Source organism: Drosophila elegans, unplaced genomic scaffold (genome assembly GCF_018152505.1).
Source record: "Drosophila elegans isolate 14027-0461.03 unplaced genomic scaffold, ASM1815250v1 contig_476, whole genome shotgun sequence".
NCBI lineage: Eukaryota > Metazoa > Arthropoda > Insecta > Diptera > Drosophilidae > Drosophila > Drosophila elegans.
The window spans coordinates 10,949,251-10,966,389 of NW_024545863.1; the positions used below are offsets into that span (position 1 = coordinate 10,949,251).

A 17,139-nucleotide genomic window follows, 5' to 3' on the forward strand; every position below is an offset into this window, starting at 1 on the left:
GGTACCAGAGTAACGCAACCAATGTTTTGAGGAAAATCCTTTGGCGATTTAGAAAATATAAATACTAGAAACGTTCATGTGCTAAAATGACTTAAAATTTTCAGCTGAAAAAGTTTCTTAAAATAACTTCTTTTGACGTCATGTCATTTTACAACGAGTTTATACTTAAAATATTTCAAAACTGACCACACCATGTCTCTCTGCATTATAACAGTATATAACTGATTATAACTGTTTATGTATAACATTTTTCAACGTTAACCGAGCTTAGAAGTGTGTTAAGCTTTCATTTAAGTAAAGAAAAATGTACTTTCGATTGGTGTGTTGCTCGTTATGATATATAAGTATATATAGTAGTCTCCTATGCAAATCAAATATTTTAGTTAATATCCTGACTGGCAGGTCCTGGCTGGCAGGTCGATTTTTTGATGAACAAGTTTAATTCTGCTGTCGGCTGTTGTGTTGTCAAAAGCTCACCAGTAGTTAGCCAAGTTATCGCGTAGATAAAATAAGTCCAACACAGCTGTGACCGTGCCTCGAAAAGCGGTCCATAGATGGCGCTGACCGTCCAAACAACCGTACTCGCACTCGCACTCGCACCGAAACCTTTTCCCAGGCGTCGCACTTTCGCATTTCCGGCCAAGGCGTTCGGCTGTGGTGGGTTTCCGCGGCGTCCGCTCCATCCGTGCGAAGTTGTGCGGCAGACGCGACGACGCTGCATCAGTCCGCGCTCAGACGTCATCGCAATCAGTGGCAAAGGCAAACCAGGCTAGCTCGGTCCGCGCCCGCTCTCGTCTCGGTCTCGTGAGGTTGAGGTGCTCGATTCGAACCACACACACACTCGCCCACACTCGTCCGGCGAAGGAAAAAGCCCCAAAACGGTCGATTCACAGAAATGATGTGCTAGTAATATTCCGAAAAACCCACCAAATAGGGGCTCCAGCGAAGGGCCCAATGGATTAGTCGAGCTTGTCCAGTGAACTGAAACTATCCGGCTGATTCCTCACATGTTTTCCAAAGCAACGGTTTCTTCTGTATCTGTTTTCCGTTAAAATCCAACTACCGCCTGTAATTAACGCGTCCACAAATCCGTGAAGAGTGAACCTCGAGCAGCGCCAGCAGGCAGCAGTGAAAATGGTAAAAAGTGATTATGAAATGGGCCGCAAGGTGCAGGCCTAATCCGCTGAGCCTTGTTTATCCCCATCCCTGGGCTTAATGCAAATTGCAAGTCAATTGTCAGCACTCGTCCCTCGTTGTAGGAATAAGGCACAAAGCAGCAGCGCCTTTGCTTTTTCATGCCCCATTGTTTTGCACCGTTGAAGGAAAACACGAGCGTGTGTGATGTAAGCCGAGCCACCAAGCCTCCTGCCTCCCCCTCTGCCGCAACTTTCTCCTCGTCTGTTTAGTTAGCACAGCCATTTATTTTTATAAGATGACGCCGTCATCGTGGATTCTCCCCATACCCTCCTGCCCCTCTCTCCCACCTCTACAAGGCAACAACAGCATCAGCAGCAGCAACAACAAAAACGGTAACTAACGGCAAAAGTCAAGCGAAAAACACTACGCTATCCCGCTCTTGCAAGCTTTCCCAACCAAGCGAGAGAGCGAGAGGTGGCAGGGGTGGGGGCGTAACTGTAAATCGATATTTTGCGGCATGACCGAGTGGCCCAAAAGGGGGGCACTGGGCTTACGGACTGGTGTGGTGGTTTCGTTAGTCACTCAGTCAGACAGACGACGCCGAGGTCCCGCATCCCATTCCGCCCGTCACCCACCACGATGCTATCCCTGTATCCCAGGGCCGCTCGTAGTTGTGGTAAAGTCCCCACTTCCTCTCGTCGCTATTTTCCTCGCTCTTTTCCCTCTGTTCCAAGACAGAGAGAGAGAGAGGCCCCATTGCTCTAGCAATTGCTTCAAATTTGCGCTGTTATCACGCCAGCAGCAGCAGCAGCAACAACGAAATCGACAACAATGACACCCAGAATTTTGTCCATAACAAAGCATTGTTGCTCAAATTTATTCCAAGACATTAATGGCTGCTGTTGCTCCTGAATTCACAGTTTGACTTGCCAATCAAGGAGCCGGGAGACGATGATGTCCATTATGTCTCATGGTAGACACTCGAATTGGGACTAGAGATGGCCTGAGATTTGGTCCTCGTTCCTCCCAGGCAACCGGTTCGCTTATTATTGCATACTTTTACTTGAGCATTGGTTGTACTTTCACTGTTGTTTACTTAAAGCTTATCTGTGCCGCTGTCTGGGAGGCAGCAGTTTTTTTTTCCTGTAATAACCGCGCTACTCTCCCGGAGAGCATCTAAAAATAGAACCACACTACTAAGTTACATATGTACATATATTCCTTGCACCCTGAACTTCTTTAATCATAAAAAACTGATTTCAAACTAAGATTCGAAAGTGGTCATTATGGAATTAGATAATGGGATAAGTGAGGTCTTACAATTTTTGTTAGTAATTTAAATAAATTTAAGCAAGCCCAACGAACTTACCTACGCGTTCCAAGCAACTCGCAATCATGTGTTAATATTCCACCACGTACAAGCTTAAACCGATTTGTTCGCGATTGCTATTTTACAGTAAATAACATTAATATTCGTTTTTTTTTATTACCAGTTCGTTCTTGCTTTTTTTTTATTGGCGTTTTGTGCACACGTCGGTCCAAGCAAGTTCTCATAAGGATTAAAATCAGGCAACTGGAGCGGGCTTTCCAACACTTTTGGATAGTTTTAAAGCTACCAAGTCTTAACTTTATCTGATTTTATTATTATTATCAGGTTTTCTACTTCTTTTGTACCAACAAAAGGTCGAACTTTCTTGCGTCTAAGAAAGTTAAATCGACCCACCAGCTTTGACCCTTTTATAAACCGGCTAAAAGTTTAGCCGTCAAATCTGGAGCAAGGTCACTTTTATACGCTTCCAGAGGGTATTATAATTTTAGTCAGAAGTTTATAATGCAGTGATGGAGACATTTCCGACCCTATAAAGTGTATTTATTCCTGATCATCATCGAAAGGAGAGTCGATCTAGCCATGTCCGTCTGTCCGTCTGTCTGTCCGTCCGTCAGTTCGTCCTAGTTCTTCCAATTGCTGTAGAAAAAAACTTGGTTAACATGGCCCAATAACGCGCATGATGATAATGACTTCTCCAGCTTGAGCGGATGTAATGGCTCCTGGTTCGCGTACCCGCTGAGGTGGAAATTAACCTCCACGCTCATTATGATTTTGGTCGTAATATAGGTCAATTCGTCCTCACGATTGAGAAGTGTATCGCTCCATGGCTTGTTCACTGATATTCAACAACTGTCTAGTCCAGACACTTGAAATTGGAGGCCATTTGCAAAAACAAGAGCATCTTCCAATATTGTTATTTTTGAAGTTATTAGCAGAAATGTACATTTTTGGATATTTGCTGCGTAGTCCTTTACATTCTTGATTTTTTGGGTGGTACTAACGTCTTGGGTTACACCAACGTCCAATAGAAGGTGGACTGGCAAGAAAAATTGCAAAAATATTTAATTTCAACAAGATCAAGAAGCGAATAAAGTTAATCAACCGGTCTCCGCTATCGATGTGGAAATTCCGTCAAGTCATTTTTAAGGCATTGAACCGAATCAAGTACACAAAAAATTGTTTTAGGAAAATACCTTCGAATACGCGTTTACAGTACACTTAAAATTAAATTTTCAAATTCGAAAATATTTCCTTGAATGTATTTGTTTTTTTACCAAAAAAAAAAAATATGTATATTTTTCAAGAAAATACTTTTAATGTAAATTTAAACCAAAACTTTTTTTCAAAAACTACGTTAAAATTCGTATGTTCATTTTATTAAAATTTAGATTGGGACATAAAAAGCCTTCTCCGCCGCTAATTAAAATAATAAAAAAATAATAACCTTTATCAAAAGCTTATCTATATTTATCTGTTTTTGGGGCGAAAGTCAATAAAAATCTTATAAGTGAAGAGTAAAGGTTTTAAAAGGTATAAGGAGGCGTTATCGATCCTATAAATTATATGTAATATTAATTAAGATCATCAGCCCGTCCTTATCGTCCTTTTACAAATCTCTTATTTCTATTAGGATTCTAGTAACGCATTAATGGGGAATATATCTTTTGGGTGGTATATTTTCTTTCGGTCAATATCTATCTTTAAAAGAAAATTGGCAAAATAAAAAATGTATGCAGAAGTTAATCGAAATTACCGTCTAAAGATATTACATGGTCAATGACGACAGTGACGCAGATTAAAAAAAAATAAATATCGAATTTAATGTTTTAAATGCTCTACATAAAAATGATTTCAAAAGTTGTTATGAAGTGAATACATGATTATTTGGACAAATGGTTGGACGGCTAGCTACATATCTCTCTACCTTCCAACATTTGAGTACATATGTGCAAACACCCTGGCTACCGTTGAACTTTAAGGAAAAACGAATACATATGACTTAGTTTGGTTGGCTAGCCTTTACTAAAGTTCAGCTGCAGTTCAAGTTTGGTATCATGTTTCTACTGTCAAGCTGGCAGACAAAGCCGGTAAGCGCTACAAAGCCAAACCACGACGAACCAGCGAAAATAAACCTAATACGCTTCCATTTCTTAAACAAGCTGTTTTTTACACTGAGAGAAAACACAATAAATATGTCTTTTCTGACTAAGAATTCGCTGCTAACATTTTGTCCCTTTACAGAAATGATTTTCAGGAAAGTTTGTCTTTATTCAAAAATAAAATAGTATATGTACAAAAGTTTCGTAATTCATGATCAAATCAAAAAGTTAAAGTACAACGCTCTATTTTGCATAGGAAACAATAGAATAAAACTATTAAATCTGATTAAAGTCTTTCACGCTCATTTAACTGTTTACATCCGTTTAAAAGTAGTCTCACCCGAGAAAAAAATAGCTAGCTAGGACTGTCGTGACGATTGTCCTTAACATTTAAAATTTTTGATATTACGTTCTGAAAGAAACATTTTATGAATAATGCTGCTTACAAAAAAGTCTTTCTTCGGTACTTCCGAAAAGACTTAACCTTCGATCACATAATATAGTTCAGTATATGTATTAAAGGGTCCTGTATACAAATTGTCGAAATTGGCAGCATGTTTGATTTTTTTTTAATCGTTTGGTTTTGGTTATTTGTTATTATTTCCAAAAATGTGTTATAGTCCCATAATTTGTTTTCCGTTCGTTTTAAACACATTCCTTAAAACAGTTCAACTCATATTGGTCAATGGTAAAGAGATTCATATTAGGTTCTTAATTGTTTCTTAACTGTTTTCCATGTAGGAGTCCGCGTGAATTAATTTCAGCTTTCCATAAAGAAATTTTAATTTAAGCCTGTCAAAAACAATAGTTAGCTATTCTTAAGGAAAAATTTAGTTTCAAACGTCTCAAAAATGGAATAACCAAAACAAAACTTGTTGCTAATACACATATTTGCTAAAAGGTTGTTTGTGTTTCTTATTAATTTAAAGCCTTAGAAATTTTTCAAAACAGGAGCTAAAATGGCGGCCCTAGCATGAATGAAAATGAATGAATTTATATTGCGTTTAAACTTTTATGCAGTAAATCGAAAACTTCATTGGAAATCTAAAAATTCTTGTACTTCATTTTGATTTTGATGGATCGAATGAATTGTACTGCATTAAAAGTGGAACATAAGAAGACTTCTTTTATATTATCAAAAGTCATATGCCACAGTTATGTGACCCACACCTCCAATTTACAGATTGTCCGTCGCCGATCGCGTCGCGCCCGCATGTGGAACATGGGACTGCTTTTCTTAATATACTACTGCGTCAGCGTGTACTCCGCCAAAGGAGACACCAAAGAGGGACAGCTCCTGACCGCCAATGTGAGAAGTCAGGAAGAGGGCGACGGCGCCGGCGACGAGGAGGCTAAGGGAGGGGACAACGCGGGGGCGAACACAGAGGGCAGCTCCGTTCTGGATACCACACCGGCGTTTGAGGTGAGTAGTTCAGTGATTCACAAGCTGCAAGATCACCCAAGACCCCATTTCACTCCAACAGGGACAGGTGACCACGCAAGCGACTCCGGTTCATGGAGCCGTTCCCACCTGGCGTCCCAAGCGCTACAACTGCACGCCTCCGGCCATCGAGCAGTTCCCAGAGCCGCTGATGAACAAGTGGGCTCGGCAGCACGGCGGCCTCATCCTGCATATCCTGGTGGCCATCTTTACCTTCTTCGGCCTGGCTATCGTGTGCGACGAGTACTTTGTGGCCAGCCTGGACCGGTTGTGCGAGGGTGAGCTTAAATCACGGGAACTTCAATGAAATCTTTAGGGGCTTTTAAGAGTGCTATCGATCTATTCAGTCAGAAAAGTACCTTCAACTGTTCAAAATGAAAAGGAATGCTTTTGTCTTTTGGGCACTCTTACTCCAGCAATTTCAAAATTATTTACGAGATCTTGACGTTCATATGGACAGACAGAACTAGATCGACGCAGCTAGAGATCTTAATCAAAAATATACAAATATAGTTTATGCGGTGAAAAACCCTTCTACTCAACGAGAACGGGTTTAATTTTTTTTACCTAAGATTGTTTACTTAATTGGTGGTTGAGCGATGAGGAGATTGTCAGAACGCAATAATTGAATAATTATTAATAAGTTAAGTTTTTCATAAGGCAAAGTAAAACTTTATTTCGTAGATAATTTATGACTATCCGTTAGGCATCGTGTGACATCATCAAAAGCCAATTTTATCTAGCCATCCGTCTATCTGAACTTTTTCGATGAACTAGTAATCGTGAAACTTAGTACAAATATTGTATTTAGATACAGTAAAAAAGGAAATGGGAATATAGGCTTTCTCAATATTTATTTATTTCTCTTTTTAGAAATGGACGGAAATTCCTTTTTTATTTTATTTTGTAATTGTTTAGTTTACTTGAAAAGTATAAATTAAGAATGGAAATATATACCGGTCCTTCCACAAATAGATTTCTTTGATGCCCCTTACAATATGATATGCTTGCCCCTTGTCGAAAGCTTGTTCAAATCCAGGAGCGTAATTGATTCTGATTAACTTGTAGAGCTAAAGCTTTCGCCGGATGTGGCGGGAGCCACGTTTATGGCTGCCGGAAGCTCGGCCCCTGAGTTGGCCACCGTGGTAATAGGAGTGTTCTTTGCCAAGGACGACATCGGCATCAGCGGAGTCATCGGCTCGGCCGTGTTCAACATCATGTTCGTGATCTCAGTGTGCGCCCTGTGCTCGGGCACCGTTTGCCAGCTGAACTGGTGGCCTTTGGTGCGAGACTGCTTCTTCTACTGCGTCTCCATTCTGGTCATGCTGATAATCATCTTTAACGACGTCATATCCTGCGTAAGTGCCGCACAGATCAGCTCAGAACCCAGCGATTGTCACCTAACCTTTGGCCCTCTTTTCAGTTTGAGTCCGTGGTGATGCTTCTCTGCTACGTGGTCTACTGCGTGGCCCTGCACTTCAACACAGAGCTGGAACGATGGGCCCTGAGTCTGAACCTGCCCTTCAAGCTGCCCAGCAAGGAGGAGCAGTCGGCGCTGGTCACCTACAAGAACGTGCCGGAGAGCTCATACACCCAAGAGAGTGGCCAGGCCCAGGGGCAGCAGCCACCAAAGGAGCTCAGTGCGGAGCCGCAGAACGACTACCAGAACTACAGCGATCCCAATGCCAGCTGGGATCCGAACGCCGCCTGGGGTGACGAGAGCCAGCCCAAGCCGATGGCCAATCCGCCGCCGGTCGACGATTGGGGCATGGGCCAGGTGGGTCAGGAGAACATGGGCTACCACGCCGACCAGCCCGATTCAGTGGTCACAGGCGAGGCGGCGGCGGCGGCAACTGCTGCCAAGAGTGGTGGCCAAGTGGTTGCCAACCAGGCAGCCGCGCCCGGAGGCGTCGACTACTACAAGTCCACGGACAAACAGCGAGAGCCACGGCGCGATCCCCTGCTCCGACCGACGGAAGGAGGGATGCCAGCACTGGTCGCCTGGTATGTGGTCTATCCGATCCACTATCTTTGCAAGAAGACGATGCCCGACTGCCGGCTGGAGCAGTATCGCAACTGGTATCCATTCACGTTCCTGATGTCGATGGTGTGGATCTCGTTCTACTCGTACTTCATGGTGTGGATGATCACCGTGATTGGCTCCACGCTGGCCATTCCGGACACCGTGATGGGGCTGACGTTTGTGGCCGCTGGCGTGTCCGTCCCGGATGCCCTAAGCTCAATAGCCGTTATCAAAGAGGGCTACGGCGACATGGCCGTGTCGAACGCCATTGGCTCCAATGTCTTTGATATACTAGTGTGCTTAGGTCTTCCCTGGTTCATTCAAACGGCCATCATAAAGCCCGGCTCGCACGTCAACGTTATATCCAAGGGTAGGTACTGCCACCCCCTCCCCCCCCCAAATCCGTATCCGCTTGCGTGTCTATCTAACTCGTAGTGCTCGTCGTGTGTCCATCGTGTGGTTTGCCTGGCATGAGTGTCCTAGTCATTCTCCTAGCTAAAGTAGCAGCACACACTGATCCCGGTCAAGTCTAATTTTTGAGTGCTCTTTCTCCCCCCCTCTCTGTCTTTTCCTTTCCACTTGATATCGTTTTCAGGACTGGCCTACTCCACGCTGTCACTGTTCTCCACCGTGGTCTTCTTGATCCTCTCGACGCACCTGAACGGCTGGAAGCTGGACAAGCGACTGGGCATCATCCTGATGATCTGGTATCTGTTCTTCATCACGCTGGCGTCGCTCTACGAAATGAATGTCTTTGGCTACATGAACCCACCCGAGTGTCCCAGTGAGTATGCTCCTCTATATAGGATGCGATCGCATTGGTTGAGCTTCTCTAACTGGAACTTCTACGTTTTAGGCACTTACTAAGAACCCGAGACGATGTCAGAAACGCACGTATATTTTCATTACCAGCACCAAGTACCGTATACATATAGACATACAAAGTAGAATTGTTCATAGCCGCAGCTAAAACCAACCGAAAACACTGCAAGATACTGGGAGGGGATGGATAAAGAGTAACATTTACCTAACGTTAATTAGAGGACAAATTGAATACTCAAAACGCGTTTTACATGAATTTTTACATTGCACCAAAGGAACGTGGAGACGATAAACCAAAAAGATAAATTATATAAATGTACATGTATACTATATTTATTAATATGTATTTAAATAATATTTAGGCAATTAAAATAACAGTATAGGAGTGGTTCTTTCTAAGTTGAGAAACTTTTGTAAATTCAACTTAAAATGATTTGGTTTTGTTAGAAGGAAACACTTGTTTTTCGAAGATTTTTGATTTGCTGTCTGTACGTGCACAGAAAACAGGATTCAAAGAACAAATAAAAAATTAGTGTGTTTTAATACTAAGCACCATGTCATTTGCTCATATTATTTACAAATAAGACATGGTCTTTATGTGCTCAAACTTCATTATCCCTAAACGACATGGTCGTTTTTCCGAACTTCAAATTGTCCAATTATTTATTATTGTCTAATTTATTATTTGTTGTTATCTTATTCAGTGCTTAACGTAACAGAAAATTTTAAGTTTTTTTGAATATTTAAAAAAGTGTCCCACTTTAGAGAGAATTACACATACACATATGTAATAAAAGAAAGAATATATAAAGCAAAAATAGCAACTGTAGATAGGGAGACAAATGTATGCAATTAAGAACAATGAGAACAACAAAAAATTAGCCATTGTGCTAATGGTTTTAAGAAACAACGCAAAATGTCCCACACCACAATCAAAAAACACTATGCGATTATATTGTTTTATTTAGTCGCATACATGTATGTACATATATACTTTTGAACCACATAGTTTTCTTACCAGTTGATTAATAATAGACCTTAGTTTTACGAATTCTTGTAAGAAGCTCCGTTAATTAAGACATAAAACACTCGTGGAAATTTCTCTCGAGCTGGTCTTTGACCAAGTAAACGAATATTTCGAGACGGACCAGAAACGCAGAGTTATGAGCTGCGGAACAAGGACAACGAATTTTGTTCAATTTATGACCAGAAAACTTTATTTTTCAAAAAAGTGCAAGCATATGTGTATATTTTTATTAAATTCAACTAAATTTACAGTCAATTATTTAACGACACCACACAAAAAACGTCCTAGTTATTCCGATGATTCGAATTAACAGTGAAGTGCAAAGAAAATGATCATGGCGGCAATTAACTGTGTCAATTTTCTATTGTAAATAACATACAGATAATATATATTAATTATTTTATGGAACGCATATTAAATACCTAAAGTCAATTTCATAACCACACCTTACCTCTTTCCAGTTTTTTATGAAATTTCGGGGTAATCGTTGGAAAAAATATTTGTTAAAAGGTTTCAATATTTTTTCTTTGCTAATTTCAACAAAAAAATCTCCATAACCGAACTGAATGTTGGTTAAGATTACAATAATCCTACATTAAATTACTTATTCATTGTTCTGTCAATACATAATCCTAGAAGGAAACATCAGAGAAGGCTATGCAAGATTGTTAATTCAAAAATGTAACATTGTTAAGTGTTCAAAGCGGGTAACAATACTATTCAAAATCACAACAAGAGTACGCTTTAATTCTGTGTTATTTGTCTCTGATTAGGCAACTGAAGGCACACGTAATATATCGATAGCCGATTGGCCATCTTAGCTTCTAAATTAGATCACAGTCCAGCAGATTTTCTTCAATTGCGCAAATGGCATAGTGACATTGAAGCTGGTGGTCAATTGAGAAACAGAATCAGACGTTAGCTAAGAGCAATGTCTAAGACAGTATATACCCAAACATACACACATATAGCATAAACATACTTACGTAGTGAGCACTGCTGTATGGACGCTCTCTAATCATAGTCAAATACTTACGTACATATTTATACAGAGTGAACCTACATATATATACAATAAAGATTCAAGCTTAAATATTTTGGAACAGACGAAAGTAAGACCAAGCTACTGACTTCTATAATTTATGTAAACCAACTTCCAGAAACAAATCAATAGCAAACAAAGCATGAAGAGCTGAGTTTAATATATAAATACCTCCCCTCGCCTTTTAAGGTCCGTTGTGGTTTCATATTTTTAAATATATATCGTTCATTCTATGAATAAAAAATCAAGCAATCCACCTCTAGCATTCCGAACAAAAATGCGATCTCGTGAACTAAATTAGTTAAAAATTGGACACATACACCCTGTGCTTGCAACATTTCCCAAAAATATCCAATAAACCAATAGAGAACCAGATATATTTCATAAAATGGATTATAAAAATCATATGCATATATATATGACAGTGCAGTAGTACTTGGCAGATATTTTTAATTTTAATCAACTGGGTTTTGAAGTCATATTACTGATCATTTGTTAAACTAAATCGTATAAATTAAATCAAATTAGTATTTATTTATTTAAAAATACGACAATAAACTGTCACAGGAAATAATTTCTCTAACAATAATTTATAATATAAAATATATATCAAAACGGATCTTTTAAGGGGGTGGATCATTGAACAAATACATACAAACAAACATATATGAAAAGCAACGTTACACAATAAATCGTATGAACAATCGCCTGTCGAAAACACCCACTTACCAATACACATACATTACTTCTTGTATTATTTATCACCACAAGTGGGTTGCTCTTCTTGGCACAACACAAGTACAAGGTTCTTCCCTAGTCTTCAAAATAGTCGATCCAGAAAGTTTTTAGAACATACCACAGCAGGGTATGTAATACTCTCAGTTAAATCAGTAACTAAGCAGCACTCCATTATGATACTATACATACATACAATATAAAGAAAACTAGTTAAAAAATGTTATGTGTTTTATAATTAACAATTATAATTAGAATTTTCGTTTAAATTATCGAATAAAGTCTAACCGCTAGTACGTCGTTGCGATTCGATTAAAATTATTTTAAATTAAATCCAATATACATGTTTCGTGTTACTTTTAACTGTATCTAACGCAAAATTGCACCTATAAGAGAAATATTAATAAATATTCCAGCTGCTTTATTTGTTGATGAGGATCCAGACTACCTAAGAACTAGGAGCAGAGGTAGACAAAAAAAAAAGAGGTACTTCAATAAAACTTTCCCTTAACAACATATACAATGTACAATAATTGTTACTTATACTTACATACTTAAATCTAAAACATGCTATACCAAAAAATACAATAAATGTTTACGTCTGACATTTGTGTTAATTAGTCGTAATTGTTTGCAAATACTATATTGAATCCTACCAAATTTAATTCTGAAGTGTGTTTAAAAATTAACTTCGGGGCGACAACTTATACTTATTGGTGAGATTGAAAATAATAACACGAAAAACTAATGCTAATATACAAACCTGTTGTTGTTATGTTTAGTCTAATAATGAATTCTGGAAATAAAATGCATAAATAGAGACAAAACAAATTTCTGTCCTGTTATTCCATCTCAACAACACATTATATACTGTCTTTTGTTTCATGATAGAAGGAAAAAACTGAAAACTAACGTGTTTAAGGAGTGACGCCATAGCTGTAAATATAATTACTCATACGCACTGTTGCTAATTTTACTATCCTAGGTGGCGCAGATTTACTTTTATTTCGCGTGACCCTTTTTAATAAGTTCTGTAGGTCATATTCAGATAGAATTTTAATAAAATCGATTTTTTAGTGTACATTTATTTAAGATTAAAACCATTTCATATCATTCAGGTGAATATTTGATATTTTAAAAGGGATGCTTGAAAGTACAAGACAAACAATACTTGAAAACGACTAGCCGATTAGTCTCAAATCTTAGCTTCTTAACTATTTTTTTAAGTAATTAAAATAACATTTTTCTCACTGGTAAATAAATTTTACCGAAATTTTGTTTAAAAATCAATATTTTTAAACCGCAATTTTTTTTTGATTAACTACCAGACTTAACATTACTTCAACGAAATCTGTTTGGTTTTTAATTTCGGAGGATCCAGATCTCAGGTACATATGTGGTCACAACGTCTTTTTTGAGCTCCCGGAGATCAGTTGTACCACCTTTTCAAATAAATATTTTTCCCAATACTAAGTCTAATATGGTATTTGAAAACAAATTTTTATATCAATAAATTTAAAAGTTTTCTCAACAACACTTTTTGCTAGATTTTGTGACGTATGAGTAAAATTTACTGAACCTAAGAAGCCATTGTAGAACACTCAAAAATAACAAAAAATATTTTTTTTGTGTAAACCATTAAAATATTTTGTAAGCTAAGATAAAAGTGACGGTATAAGAGCTACACTCACAACTAATTCACCCAAATTTAAATTTATTCGTAAATTGTGTGTATTTTTTAGTCAGTACTCCGGATAAGTCACTTCCAGCTAAAATTATAATACCCTTTACATGGTTACATAAAGCGTGTTTTGACCATCCGATAATTTCATAACTAGATTCCCTTGTAAGCAAGTGTTATTTTATTTTTTGTTTTTTTTTGACACAATTTTACAGACGTGTTGATAATGGAAAAGTTTACAGACTTAGATGAATTAAACGTTAAATTAAAATTTCATAGTTAACATAACCTAATCCACCGATTTTTTAGTTCCAAATTACACTGTGTTACAAGAGTGGACTTTTATTTTCTTACACTTATAAATATATCTTTTTATAAACTTTGAACAAAAGTTTGATGAAATCAATAAAAAGAAGAATGTCGTGTCATACAATACGAATATAATTTGAAGAATTGTAAAATTGCATGCTTCTAAAAAATATATATAATTTTGCTTTTGTACTTTAATATTATTGACTCAATATTATATTTAATTTAAAAATCGATGGTAACCACCAATTAGGCGTTTTCTGTCCAAGGCATGCTAAAATATTTTATTATTTTAAAAGCTTTAAACAACTATTATGTATATATATATCAGGTGACAATAGCCACCTGGGTCGATAATGTTTGCTTCTTCGGCCTTAAAAAAAAAAGAGCGTTCAAAACTAATTTACAATTTCAAATTCTCTGATGACAGTGAGCTTTGTTCTCGATTGTGATAAAATCATGTAAACATTTTATTTAATATTTTTTCGGCCACCAATTTCCAAATTCACTTTTACCTCAGATTCAAGCAGCCGCAACAAATAGTATTCGACGCAAGCGATCGACCAACACAGAGGGTATTGCTTCAGTCTGTACTCGGAATCTCGGCTGCCTTACCACCTGGCAAGCCCAGCTGTTAAATGCCGCGCACGCACTAAAGCTCTCTCCCACGCTCTCCGCTCTCCGCTCTCGCCCTTTTCCAGCCGTCCATTCGAACTAACCGTTACGCATACACATGCGCCGCGCGTGGAGAGAGGGGAAAGCTCTCTGGAGCTCCAACCGGTGTCGGGGGCTCCCGCTCATTCGTGTTTTCACTGCCAAAGTGGTAGCAACGACGGAGAGTGAAAGTTGTCTGGAAGTCGGCTGGAATACACAGTATACGGACACGGTGTGTGTGTGTGTGCTGCTACCTGTTCTTTTGCTTGCTGTTTGCGCGTTCCCTCCGATAAGACTCGCATAGATTCGTCAATACTTATCATAATCGCAGACGAATTATATAACCTTCGGTACTGTTGAATACATAATAGCGGAGGCACGTCTATCGACTACCGACCACCGACCACCGACACCATGGTTTAAAATCCTACCCATGTACATACTTAATCACGGGCGTTTTCGTATACATAGTGTGTTTTCTTATGCCTACATATATGCGCAAAGTAGCATTTGTCGGGAGAAACTTGTTTACCAGCGATAACGCGTCGCAGTTGTTAGGTCACCAGCATCGGGGCTGATAAGAACCGCTTTTAGAGCGAGCGAGCCCGGAAAATATGTGCCCTCCGAAACTGCAGACCTCCGACCTTCTCCGACCTTTAGTGGCCATTTGAGCTCCATTCTGATAAGATTCTTTGCAGGCAAATCAGTTGCGGCCTGACCATGAGCCCCCTTCCCCGAGTCAACATCGACCAGCCCAAATATGACCAGGAATCGTATGTGGGCAGGGCCAAGCACTTCTTCCTGCTGACCAATCCACTGAATGTGCTGGCCTCCGCCGCAAAACTGGAGGAGGCCCGCCAGATCGTGCTGAAGTACCGGGCCGGTAAGGATGACCCCACTGACCCGCTCACCAAACTGCCCGATCTAACAATAAAAAAAAACATCCTTTCCAGGCAAGGATGTGCCCGAGTGCAAGACCATCGACGATGTGTGGCGAGCCAAGTACCTGTACGATTCGGCGTTCCATCCGGAGACGGGCGAGAAACAGATTGTGATCGGGCGCATGGCGGCACAGATGCCCATGAACATGCTCATCACCGGAGGCGAGTACGAGTACGAGCAGCGCTTTTTTTTTTTTTTTTTGGGGCTCAATTGGGGCCATTTGAACTATCTGCTTCCGCGCCGCTGATTAATTCAAGCTCAATAATAGATGAAATGTTTTCCAGGCATGATGGCCTTCTACAAGAGCACGGCCGCCGTTGTCTTCTGGCAGTGGTCTAATCAAACGTTCAACGCCATCGTCAACTTCACGAACCGCTCGGGCACATCGCCCATCAGCCAGTCGTAGGTACCGATCCGTAGCCGAAGTCGCCCTTACTAAAATCGTACCCCGCCTAGGCAATTGATCACCTCGTACTGCCTGGCCACCAGCGGAGCCCTGGCCACGGCCTTGTCCCTCAACCGGGCGGTGAAGAACATGAATCCGCTCCTGGGCCGCCTCGTACCTCTGGTTGCAGTGGGAGCGGCCAACTGCATCAACATTCCCTGCATGCGGATGCAGTAAGTACTGTTTTATCAATAGGACTATTTTATTTTGATAGTGGCCTTTAGATATGTCATTGAAGAGGCTTACTAAAGTATGGTCTTAGAGTCTAGAAACAAACCAAAGCCGATTGACATGATATATTAAAAGTTGAGATTGATTAACACATTGTAGAGAGAAAAGCAATGTTGCAGCTTACACACAATCTAGTGTTTTTTGTATACAAAAAAAATTTTATTTTAAGCAATCACAGTTAGGTTACCCTTTCTGAGTAACTTATTGTAGAGAGAAAAGCAATGTTTCAGGTTGTGTTTTTTGTTTAAAAATATTTTTAAAAAATAGTGTTTTTATTTTAAACAAGCACGACGAGGTTACAGTTTCTGTGATCCTCTGTCTAGTTATAAACCAAAAATGGATTTAAGACTATGTAAAAGCAATTCAATTTAAAATCTAAACCAATTTTATTCAAAAGGGTAAGAAGTAGAGCATCGTAATTCCATATTAGCGCATTTGAAAGGTATTTTTGTTTTATAATAGTGGTAGAATTAAATTTCGGGTATTTAATATAATTTTCTTCTAATCGTTGGCTGTGTCTTTTTCAGGGAGTTGCGTAATGGAGTTGTGCTCCTGGATGAGAACAACAAAGAGATGGGCATATCCAAGAAGGCGGCCGTTGTGGGCATCTCAGCCGTTATCCTGAGTCGAATCGCCATGGCCATTCCCGGAATGAGTAAGTGCTTATGCAGGGAACCCTGAAACCTTGAAATACTTACAATTCCTTAATTTCAGCACTGACGCCACTGCTGATGAATACCCTCGAGAAGAGGGGATTCCTGGCCAGATTTCCACGGTCCAACGCACCCATCCAAACGCTCTTCTGCGGCTTCGTGCTGATTTTCGCCACGCCCCTCGGCTGCGCCTTCTTCAAGCAGCGGGCGGGGATCAAGGTGGACAGTCTGGAGACAGAGGTGCGCGACGATATCAAGAAGAAGCGCCCGGATCTGGACACCGTCTGGTTCAACAAGGGCCTGTGAGCCACTGTGCAATCTACGAGCTTAACGAAGACAATATTGCTTTAATCAGTCGCCTATTTATTTAGTCACCATGCATTTATTAGCATTTTGCCCGTTGAGTTTCGTCCGAAATACTCATGAGATTATTCCTTGGACGCACATTCTTAGCGACGTGAGACGTGAGGGTATGAAATTATTCAGCGTTTTGTGTAAAAGTGAAGAAACCAAATATAGATTCTGTTAACTGTTGGATTTAAACTGCGTTTCCAATTGGAATGCCCGC

The 17,139-nt window shown here is 39.7% G+C and overlaps 2 protein-coding genes across 3 annotated transcripts; both read left to right on the forward strand.

Moving 5' to 3' along the window:
• The first annotated feature begins 707 nt into the window (after nucleotides 1-707).
• LOC108141132 (probable sodium/potassium/calcium exchanger CG1090) lies at nucleotides 708-12,494 on the forward strand. Its single transcript, XM_017264354.2, has 7 exons — nucleotides 708-1,137; nucleotides 5,750-5,989; nucleotides 6,051-6,285; nucleotides 7,076-7,365; nucleotides 7,431-8,400; nucleotides 8,626-8,814; nucleotides 8,887-12,494. Exons 1-7 carry the CDS (start codon nucleotides 1,135-1,137, stop codon nucleotides 8,895-8,897), a joined length of 1,938 nt encoding a protein of 645 aa, XP_017119843.1. The 5' UTR covers nucleotides 708-1,134; the 3' UTR covers nucleotides 8,898-12,494.
• Nucleotides 12,495-14,118: 1,624 nt separating this feature from the next.
• Nucleotides 14,119-17,108, forward strand: LOC108141231 (sideroflexin-1-3). Of its 2 annotated transcripts, none has more exons than XM_041709552.1 (7): nucleotides 14,119-14,221; nucleotides 14,999-15,183; nucleotides 15,254-15,403; nucleotides 15,527-15,644; nucleotides 15,699-15,860; nucleotides 16,446-16,573; nucleotides 16,633-17,108. In XM_041709552.1, exons 2-7 carry the CDS (start codon nucleotides 15,021-15,023, stop codon nucleotides 16,875-16,877), a joined length of 966 nt encoding a protein of 321 aa, XP_041565486.1. In that variant the 5' UTR covers nucleotides 14,119-14,221; nucleotides 14,999-15,020; the 3' UTR covers nucleotides 16,878-17,108. The 2 variants fall into 2 exon arrangements, with proteins under 2 accessions (XP_041565486.1, XP_041565485.1); XM_041709551.1 differs by lacking the exon at nucleotides 14,119-14,221 and adding an exon at nucleotides 14,517-14,534.
• Nucleotides 17,109-17,139: the final 31 nt, after the last annotated feature.

Coding starts and splice junctions, on each gene's coding strand:
- LOC108141132 (XM_017264354.2), top strand. Junction 6,286..7,075: donor CCTGGACCGGTTGTGCGAGG/GTGAGCTTAAAT, acceptor ATTAACTTGTAG/AGCTAAAGCTTTCGCCGGAT. Junction 7,366..7,430: donor TTAACGACGTCATATCCTGC/GTAAGTGCCGCA, acceptor CCCTCTTTTCAG/TTTGAGTCCGTGGTGATGCT.
- LOC108141231 (XM_041709552.1), top strand. CDS start 15,021: ATGAGCCCCCTTCCCCGAGTCAACATCGACCAGCCCAAATATGACCAG. Junction 15,184..15,253: donor CGTGCTGAAGTACCGGGCCG/GTAAGGATGACC, acceptor CATCCTTTCCAG/GCAAGGATGTGCCCGAGTGC. Junction 16,574..16,632: donor CATGGCCATTCCCGGAATGA/GTAAGTGCTTAT, acceptor CCTTAATTTCAG/CACTGACGCCACTGCTGATG.